At 40.4% G+C, this 10,698-nt stretch overlaps 1 protein-coding gene across 1 annotated transcript; it reads left to right on the top strand.

Annotated features, from left to right (window-relative positions):
- Nucleotides 1-66: 66 nt before the first annotated feature.
- Nucleotides 67-9,447, top strand: clrn1 (clarin 1; the record flags this gene model as incomplete). The annotated part of the gene is made up of 3 exons (XM_079224607.1): nt 67-319; nt 5,715-5,894; nt 9,182-9,447. 3 exons carry the CDS (start codon nt 67-69, stop codon nt 9,445-9,447), a joined length of 699 nt encoding a protein of 232 aa, XP_079080733.1.
- Between the last annotated feature and the right edge of the window lie 1,251 nt (nt 9,448-10,698).

The raw sequence follows: 10,698 nt of genomic DNA, 5'->3' as shown, positions 1-10,698 counted from the left end.
CTTCCTCCTCCTGCGCCTCCTCCTCCTCTTCCTCCTCCTCCTCCTCCCCTGCTCCTGCTCCAAGCCATGCGTCCCCGGCAGCAGCAGCTGGTGTTCTCGGTGTCCGGGCTGCTGGCCCTGTGGTGCGCGCTGTCGGCCGCGGTGGCCTCCGGCTTGCCCCTCTGGCAGCGTGGGGCCGTGCTGTGCCGCACCGGGGCCGAGCTGGTGAACGCCACGGGGCCCGAGCTAGACCTGTTCCTGGGGGAGCTGAGCTACGGGCTGCTCTCCGGGGTCAGGGTGAAGCAGTGCGGGCTGGGGGGGCGGCCGGCCCGCTTCTCCTGTGAGTATTATGGGATGTACTGTGTACATGTACTGTGTTTATACATATATATATACACATGTGTGAGTAGTATAGATATGTACGTGTTTATACATATATCCACACATATGTGAGTAGTAAAGATATGTACTGTGTTTATACATATATATATATAGATATATATATATATCTATATATATATATATATATAGATATATATATATATCTATATATATATATATACACACACATGTGTGAGCAGTAGTCTACATGTACTGTGTTTATACATATATATATACACATGTGTGAGTAGTATTATATATGTACTGTGTTTATACACACATACCGGACCTGAAAGAGACTAAAGACACGGACCCGAAAGAGACTAAAGAGACGGACCCTAAAGAGACGGACCAGAAAGAGAAGGACCCGAAAGAGACTAAAGAGACGGACCATAAAGAGACTAAAGAGACGACCCTAAAGAGAAGGACCCGAAAGAGACGGACCCGAAAGAGACTAAAGAGACGGACCCGAAAGAGACTAAAGAGACTGACCCTAAAGAGACGGACCCGAAAGAGACTAAAGAGACTGACCCGAAAGAGAAGGACCCGAAAGAGACGGACCCGAAAGAGACTAAAGAGACGGACCATAAAGAGACTAAAGAGACAGACCCTAAAGAGACGGACCCTAAAGAGACTAAAGAGACGGACCCTAAAGAGACGCACCCGAAAGAGACTAAAGAGACGGACCCGAAAGAGACTAAAGAGACGGACCCTAAAGAGACGGACCCGAAAGAGACTAATGAGACAGACCCTAAAGAGACGGACCCTAAAGAGAAGGACAATAAAGAGACTAAAGAGACGGACCCTAAAGAGACCAAAGAGACGGACCCGAAAGAGACTAAAGAGACGGACCCTAAAGAGACGAAAGAGACTGACCCGAAAGAGAAGGACCCGAAAGAGACTAAAGAGACTGACCCGAAAGAGAAGGACCCGAAAGAGAAGGACCCGAAAGAGACTAAAGAGACGGACCATAAAGAGACTAAAGAGACGACCCTAAAGAGAAGGACCCGAAAGAGACGGACCCGAAAGAGACTAAAGAGACGGACCCGAAAGAGACTAAAGAGACTGACCCTAAAGAGACGGACCCGAAAGAGACTAAAGAGACTGACCCGAAAGAGAAGGACCCGAAAGAGACGGACCCGAAAGAGACTAAAGAGACGGACCATAAAGAGACTAAAGAGACAGACCCTAAAGAGACGGACCCTAAAGAGACTAAAGAGACGGACCCTAAAGAGACGCACCCGAAAGAGACTAAAGAGACGGACCCGAAAGAGACTAAAGAGACGGACCCTAAAGAGACGGACCCTAAAGAGACGGACCCGAAAGAGACTAATGAGACAGACCCTAAAGAGACGGACCCTAAAGAGAAGGACAATAAAGAGACTAAAGAGACGGACCCTAAAGAGACCAAAGAGACGGACCCGAAAGAGACTAAAGAGACGGACCCTAAAGAGACTAAAGAGACTGACCCGAAAGAGAAGGACCCGAAAGAGACTAAAGAGACTGACCCGAAAGAGAAGGACCCGAAAGAGAAGGACCCGAAAGAGACTAAAGAGACGGACCATAAAGAGACTAAAGAGACGACCCTAAAGAGAAGGACCCGAAAGAGACGGACCCGAAAGAGACTAAAGAGACGGACCCGAAAGAGACTAAAGAGACGGACCCTAAAGAGACGGACCCGAAAGAGACTAATGAGACAGACCCTAAAGAGACGGACCCTAAAGAGAAGGACAATAAAGAGACTAAAGAGACGGACCCTAAAGAGACCAAAGAGACGGACCCGAAAGAGACTAAAGAGACGGACCCTAAAGAGACTAAAGAGACTGACCCGAAAGAGAAGGACCCGAAAGAGACTAAAGAGACTGACCCGAAAGAGAAGGACCCGAAAGAGACTAAAGAGACGGACCATAAAGAGACTAAAGAGACGACCCTAAAGAGAAGGACCCGAAAGAGACGGACCCGAAAGAGACTAAAGAGACGGACCCGAAAGAGACTAAAGAGACTGACCCTAAAGAGACGGACCCGAAAGAGACTAAAGAGACTGACCCGAAAGAGAAGGACCCGAAAGAGACGGACCCGAAAGAGACTAAAGAGACGGACCATAAAGAGACTAAAGAGACAGACCATAAAGAGACTAAAGAGACGGACCCGAAAGACACTAAAGAGACGGACCCTAAAGAGACAGACCCGAAAGAGACTAATGAGACGGACCCTAAAGAGACGGACCCGAAAGAGACTAAAGAGACTGACCCGAAAGAGAACGACCCGAAAGAGAAGGACCCGAAAGAGACTAAAGAGACGGACCCGAAAGAGACTAAAGAGACGGACCCTAAAGAGACTAAAGAGACTGACCCGAAAGAGAAGGACCCGAAAGAGACTAAAGAGACGGACCCGAAAGAGACTAAAGAGACGGACCCTTAAGAGACTAAAGAGACTGACCCGAAAGAGAAGGACCCGAAAGAGAAGGACCCGAAAGAGACGGACCATAAAGAGACTAAAGAGACGGACCCTAAAGAGACCAAAGAGACGGACCCGAAAGAGACTAAAGAGACGGACCCTAAAGAGACTAAAGAGACGGACCCTAAAGAGACTGACCCGAAAGAGACTAAAGAGACGGACCCCAAAGAGACTGACCCGAAAGAGACTATAGAGACGGATCCTAAAGAGACGGACCCTAAAGAGAAGGACCCGAAAGAGACGGACCCTAAAGAGACTAAAGAGACGGACCCGAAAGAGACTAAAGAGACGGACCATAAAGAGACTAAAGAGACGGACCCGAAAGAGACTAAAGAGACGGACCATAAAGAGACTAAAGAGACGGACCCTAAAGAGACTAAAGAGACGGACCCGAAAGAGACTAAAGAGACTGACCCAAAAGAGACGGACCCGAAAGAGACTAAAGAGACGGACCCTAAAGAGACTGACCCGAAAGAGACTAAAGAGACGGACCCTAAAGAGACGGACCCGAAAGAGACTAAAGAGACGGACACTAAAGAGACGGACCCGAAAGAGACTAAAGAGACGGACACTAAAGAGACTGACCCGAAAGACACTAAAGAGACGGACCCCAAAGAGACTGACCCGAAAGAGACTATAGAGACGGATCCTAAAGAGACGGACCCTAAAGAGACGGACCTGAAAGAGACGCAGCAGGCTGGAAGCTGCAGGCTGAAGGCAGAGCAACAGAAGAAGCTGTGCAATGAGAAAATAAGCTAATAGGGAACACATTGTTATAATAATCTAGTGTATTTGTGAAAAAAATTAAATTATAAAATAGATATAACTTTGTGATTCTGTTTAGGCCAGCAGAGAAGACTTACAGGCCCTGACGGCCACCAGTGGTATTTATCGTGTGCTAACAGCCATGTTTAGAGTTATGAGAACTAGTCTTCTACTAGTCAACTAGTTATCATTCATGTTTAGAGTTATGAGAACTAGTCTTCTACTAGTCAACTAGTTATCGTTCATCAATGTTAGTGTCAGGAGGTTCATAACCTAGTCACCTAGTTTTATAAAATTCAAAGATCAAATTAAAATGTTCAAAGGTTTAAGTTATAAAGTTTAAAGGTTTAAAGTGATATAGTTTAATGGTATGAAGTATAAAGTTTAAACCACAGACCAGATACCTGATATCACAGACCAATAACCAGATCCCACAGAGCAGATCCCACAGAGCGGATCCCAAAGTGTTTACTGGTCCCAGTTAATGAGAGCAGCCAGCCTTCACTAAGCAAGCAGGTTTCTGCCTGACTGGATCAGAACGGACAAACAATGCTGCTCTGTTCTTGTTTATGAATACATGCAATGTGTGTGTGTGAGTGTAGTAAAAAGTACCATATTTCCCTCTGTGATATAGTATAACCCACCTCATCTCTCCCAGTCTTCCCATTAACCCACCTCATCTCTCCCAGTCTTCCCATTAACTATAACCCTTCATCTCTCCCAGTCTTCCCATTAACCCACCTTCATCTCTCCCAGTCTTCCCATTAACCTACCCTCATCTCTCCCAGTCTTCCCATTAACCCACCTCATCTCTCCCAGTCTTCCCATTAACCCACCTCATCTCTCCCAGTCTTCCCATTAACCTACCCTCATCTCTCCCAGTCTTCCCATTAACCCACCACATCTCTCCCAGTCTTCCCATTAACCTACCCTCATCTCTCCCAGTCTTCCCATTAACCCACCTCATCTCTCCCAGTCTTCCCATTAACCCACCTCATCTCTCCCAGTCTTCCCATTAACCTACCCTCATCTCTCCCAGTCTTCCCATTAACCCACCTCATCTCTCCCAGTCTTCCCATTAACCCACCTCATCTCTCCCAGTCTTCCCATTAACCCACCTCATCTCTCCCAGTCTTGCCATTAACCCACCTCATCTCTCCCAGTCTTCCCATTAACCTACCCTCATCTCTCCCAGTCTTCCCATTAACCCACCTCATCTCTCCCAGTCTTCCCATTAACCCACCTCATCTCTCCCAGTCTTCCCATTAACCCACCTCATCTCTCCCAGTCTTCCCATTAACCTACCCTCATCTCTCCCAGTCTTCCCATTAACCCACCTCATCTCTCCCAGTCTTCCCATTAACCCACCTCATCTCTCCCAGTCTTCCCATTAACCTACCCTCATCTCTCCCAGTCTTCCCATTAACCCACCTCATCTCTCCCAGTCTTCCCATTAACCCACCTCATCTCTCCCAGTCTTCCCATTAACCCACCTCATCTCTCCCAGTCTTCCCATTAACCTACCCTCATCTCTCCCAGTCTTCCCATTAACCCACCTCATCTCTCCCAGTCTTCCCATTAACCCACCTCATCTCTCCCAGACTTCCCATTAACCCACCTCATCTCTCCCAGTCTTCCCATTAACCCACCTCATCTCTCCCAGTCTTCCCATTAACCCACCTCATCTCTCCCAGTCTTCCCATTAACCTACCCTCATCTCTCCCAGTCTTCCCATTAACCCACCTCATCTCTCCCAGTCTTCCCATTAACCCACCTCATCTCTCCCAGTCTTCCCATTAACCTACCCTCATCTCTCCCAGTCTTCCCATTAACCCACCTCATCTCTCCCAGTCTTCCCATTAACCCACCTCATCTCTCCCAGTCTTCCCATTAACCCACCTCATCTCTCCCAGTCTTCCCATTAACCCACCTCATCTCTCCCAGTCTTCCCATTAACCCACCTCATCTCTCCCAGTCTTCCCATTAACCCACCTCATCTCTCCCAGTCTTCCCATTAACCTACCCTCATCTCTCCCAGTCTTCCCATTAACCTACCCTCATCTCTCCCAGTCTTCCCATTAACCCACCTCATCTCTCCCAGTCTTCCCATTAACCCACCTCATCTCTCCCAGTCTTCCCAGACCTGCTGGAGGCCATCCCAGTGGTCCTCCACGTGTCCGTCCTCTTCTTCTGTGGTGTTGTGGTCCTCTTCTCGTCGGTGGTCACCGGCTTCTTCTTCTTCAACGCCTTCGGTAGACCGTACGAGACGCTGCAAGGCCCCATGGGACTTTACCTGTGGACCTTCATCAGCTGTGAGACCCTCACCCTCCTCTTCATCACCTGTGATGTGATGACATGTAACTCTAGTACTGACGTGTAATACTAGTACTGATGTATAATACTAGTACTGACATGTAATACTAGTACTGATGTGTAATACTAGTACTGACGTGTAATACTAGTACTGATGTGTAACACTAGTACTGACGTGTAATACTAGTACTGATGTGTAATACTAGTACTGACGTGTAATACTAGTACTGATGTGTAACACTAGTACTGACGTGTAATATTAGTATTGATGTGTAATACTAGTACTGACGTGTAATATTAGTACTGATGTGTAATACTAGTACTGATGTGTAATACTAGTACTGACATGTAATACTAGTACTGACGTGTAATACTAGTACTGACATGTAATACTAGTACTGACGTGTAATACTAGTACTGACATGTAATACTAGTACTGACATGTAATACTAGAAGCTAGTACATTTATACTAGTACTGACGTGTATTACTAGAAGATAGTACATTTATACTAGTACAATAATTACATGACACTAATGCAATAATAACATATTCTAATGCAATAATAACATATTCTAATGCAATAATAACATATTCTAATGCAATAATAACATATTCTAATGCAATAGTAACATATTCTAATGCAATAATAACATATTCTAATGCAATAATAACATATTCTAATGCAATAGTAACATATTCTAATGCAATAATAACATATTCTAATGCAATAGTAACATATTCTAATGCAATAATAACATATTCTAGTGCAATAATAACATAGTATAGTGCAATAATAACATATTCTAATGCAATAATAACATATTCTAATGCAATAATAACATATTCTAATGCAATAATAACATAGTATAGTGCAATAATAACATATTCTAATGCAATAATAACATATTCTAATGCAATAATAACATATTCTAATGCAATAATAACATAGTATAGTGCAATAATAACATATTCTAATGCAATAATAACATATACTAATGCAATAGTAACATATTCTAATGCAATAATAACATATTCTAATGCAATAATAACATATTATAATGCAATAATAACATAGTATAGTGCAATAATAACATATTCTAATGCAATAATAACATATTCTAGTGCAATAATAACATATTCTAATGCAATAATAACATATACTAATGCAATAATAACATATTCTAATGCAATAATAACATATACTAATGCAATAATAACATATTCTAATGCAATAATAACATATTCTAATGCAATAATAACATATTCTAGTGCAATAATAACATATTCTAATGCAATAATAACATATTCTAGTGCAATAATAACATATTCTAATGCAATAATAACATATACTAATGCAATAATAACATATTCTAATGCAATAGTAACATATTCTAATGCAATAATAACATATTCTAATGCAATAATAACATATTCTAATGCAATAATAACATATTCTAATGCAATAGTAACATATTCTAATGCAATAATAACATATTCTAATGCAATAATAACATATTCTAATGCAATAATAACATATTCTAGTGCAATAATAACATATACTAATGCAATAATAACATATACTAATGCAATAGTAACATATTCTAATGCAATAATAACATATTCTAATGCAATAAAAACATATTCTAATGCAATAATAACATATTCTAGTGCAATAATAACATATACTAATGCAATAATAACATATACTAATGCAATAATAACATATTCTAGTGCAATAATAACATATTCTAATGCAATAATAACATATTCTAATGCAATGATAACATATTCTAATGCAATAGTAACATATTCTAATGCAATAATAACATATTCTAATGCAATAATAACATAGTATAGTGCAATAATAACATATTCTAATGCAATAATAACATATACTAATGCAATAGTAACATATTCTAATGCAATAATAACATATTCTAATGCAATAATAACATATTATAATGCAATAATAACATAGTATAGTGCAATAATAACATATTCTAATGCAATAATAACATATTCTAGTGCAATAATAACATATTCTAATGCAATAATAACATATACTAATGCAATAATAACATATTCTAATGCAATAGTAACATATTCTAATGCAATAATAACATATTCTAATGCAATAATAACATATTCTAGTGCAATAATAACATATTCTAATGCAATAATAACATATTCTAGTGCAATAATAACATATTCTAATGCAATAATAACATATACTAATGCAATAATAACATATTCTAATGCAATAGTAACATATTCTAATGCAATAATAACATATTCTAATGCAATAATAACATATTCTAATGCAATAATAACATATTCTAATGCAATAGTAACATATTCTAATGCAATAATAACATATTCTAATGCAATAATAACATATTCTAATGCAATAATAACATATTCTAGTGCAATAATAACATATACTAATGCAATAATAACATATACTAATGCAATAGTAACATATTCTAATGCAATAATAACATATACTAATGCAATAATAACATATACTAATGCAATAGTAACATATTCTAATGCAATAATAACATATTCTAATGCAATAATAACATATACTAATGCAATAGTAACATATTCTAATGCAATAATAACATATTCTAATGCAATAATAACATATTCTAATGCAATAATAACATATTCTAATGCAATAATAACATAGTATAGTGCAATAATAACATATTCTAATGCAATAATAACATATTCTAATGCAATAGTAACATATTCTAGTGCATTAATTACATTCATACTAGTGCATTATGGGGTCCAGTCCCCTAAAGCAGCTGATGAAGTGACTTCCTGTCTGTGATGTAGTGACTTCCTATCTGTGATGTAGTGACTTCCTGTCTGTGATGTAGTGACTTCCTGTCTGTGATGTAGTGACTTCCTATCTGTGATGTAGTGACTTCCTATCTGTGATGTAGTGACTTCCTATCTGTGATGTAGTGACTTCCTATCTGTGATGTAGTGACTTCTTGTCTGTGATGTAGTGACTTCCTGTCTGTGATGTAGTGACTTCCTATCTGTGATGTAGTGACTTCCTGTCTGTGATGTAGTGACTTCCTGTCTGTGATGTAGTGACTTCCTGTCTGTGATGTAGTGACTTCCTATCTGTGATGTAGTGACTTCCTGTCTGTGATGTAGTGACTTCCTATCTGTGATGTAGTGACTTCCTGTCTGTGATGTAGTGACTTCCTGTCTGTGATGTAGTGACTTCCTGTCTGTGATGTAGTGACTTCCTGTCTCTGCTGCAGGGCTGAGCAGCTGTCTGGTGATGATTCTGTTTGCATCGGAGGTGAAACTCCATCATCTGTCCGATCGGATCTCCAACTTCAACGAGGTGAACTTCGTGTTCCAGACGTACACCGAGACCTACGACCGCTGCTTCTGGCTCTTCTTCCTCGTCTTCCTCCTCCACGGACTCAACTTCTTGCTGATCCGACTGGCGGGAATCCAGTTCCCTTTCCAGGAGAGCAAAGAGCTGGACCTGAGCGGGGGGGCGGCCGACCTCATGTACTGAGAGACGAGAATGTACAGGGAAAGGTTTAAGGGTTACTGTACAAAACACATGCATGGTCAATTAACTGTACTTATCTTCTCTAGTCTTCTGACCACTCAAAGGTCTGTAATACTAGTCACCATTCACCCATTCACACCCACTCAAACACTGATGGGAGGAGCTACCATGGAGGGAGGAGCTACCATGAAGAGAGAAGCTACCATGATGGGAGGAGCTACCATGATGGGAGGAGCTACCATGGAGGGAGGAGCTACCATGAAGAGAGGAGCTACCATGATGGGAGGAGCTACCATGGAGGGAGGAGCTACCATGAAGAGAGGAGCTACCATGATGGGAGGAGCTACCATGGAGGGAGGAGCTACCATGAAGAGAGAAGCTACCATGATGGGAGGAGCTACCATGGAGGGAGGAGCTACCATGAAGAGAGGAGCTACCATGATGGGAGGAGCTACCATGATGGGAGGAGCTACCATGGAGGGAGGAGCTACCATGATGGGAGGAGCTACCATACCAGGTCTCACCTGCAAGGTTCATGGAAAACCTGGAAAAGTCATGTAGTTTTAAAATGGTTATTTCCAGGCCTGGAAAAGTCCTTGAAAAAAATAAAATCCCAAATGTGTTGTAAAAGTCATGTAAATGTGTTATATTCATGTGTTCATGTAAATGTGTTATATTCATGTGTTCATGTCGTTCATTTACTCTGAGTTTGAAATAATGAATATGCTTTTAAAAGAAAGACTCAAAATATAAGCAGGCATACATACAGGCATCTATATAGATGTTTATTCTTTTAATCAAACTATTGTCTCATTCATTTGTGTCATTTAAGGTTTACTGTATGCTTTGTGTTCTCATTGTTAGTTTAAATACTACATTTACTCACTTTTTACTGTTTACACCCAGATTTCACTAAATGTTTGTAATGGACATTTGGTTTAATAGTGTAATGACTGACGTAATAACGTGGACGTTAATAATAACACAAGATCAACTCTGCGTACCAACAAACTTCAATAATTGCAATTAATTCATGTTAATGTTAGTATCTGAATAAAGTAATGTTAGTGAGTCTAGTATTGCTAACTTTAGATAGTGTCTTAACTAGCTTTAGCTAACATATTAGCTAACGTTAGCTAACTACAATTATAATCAGAGTAACGTTAGCAAACTACAATTATAAATATATATATATATATATATATATATATATATATATATATATATATATATATACATATATGTATATATATA

The sequence above is a fragment of the Taurulus bubalis genome, assembly GCF_910589615.1.
Source record: "Taurulus bubalis genome assembly, chromosome: 10".
In the NCBI taxonomy this organism is placed as follows: Eukaryota; Metazoa; Chordata; class Actinopteri; order Perciformes; family Cottidae; genus Taurulus; species Taurulus bubalis.
The sequence above is the reverse complement of the archived record's forward strand: the minus strand, read 5'-3'. Positions and strand labels throughout refer to the sequence as shown.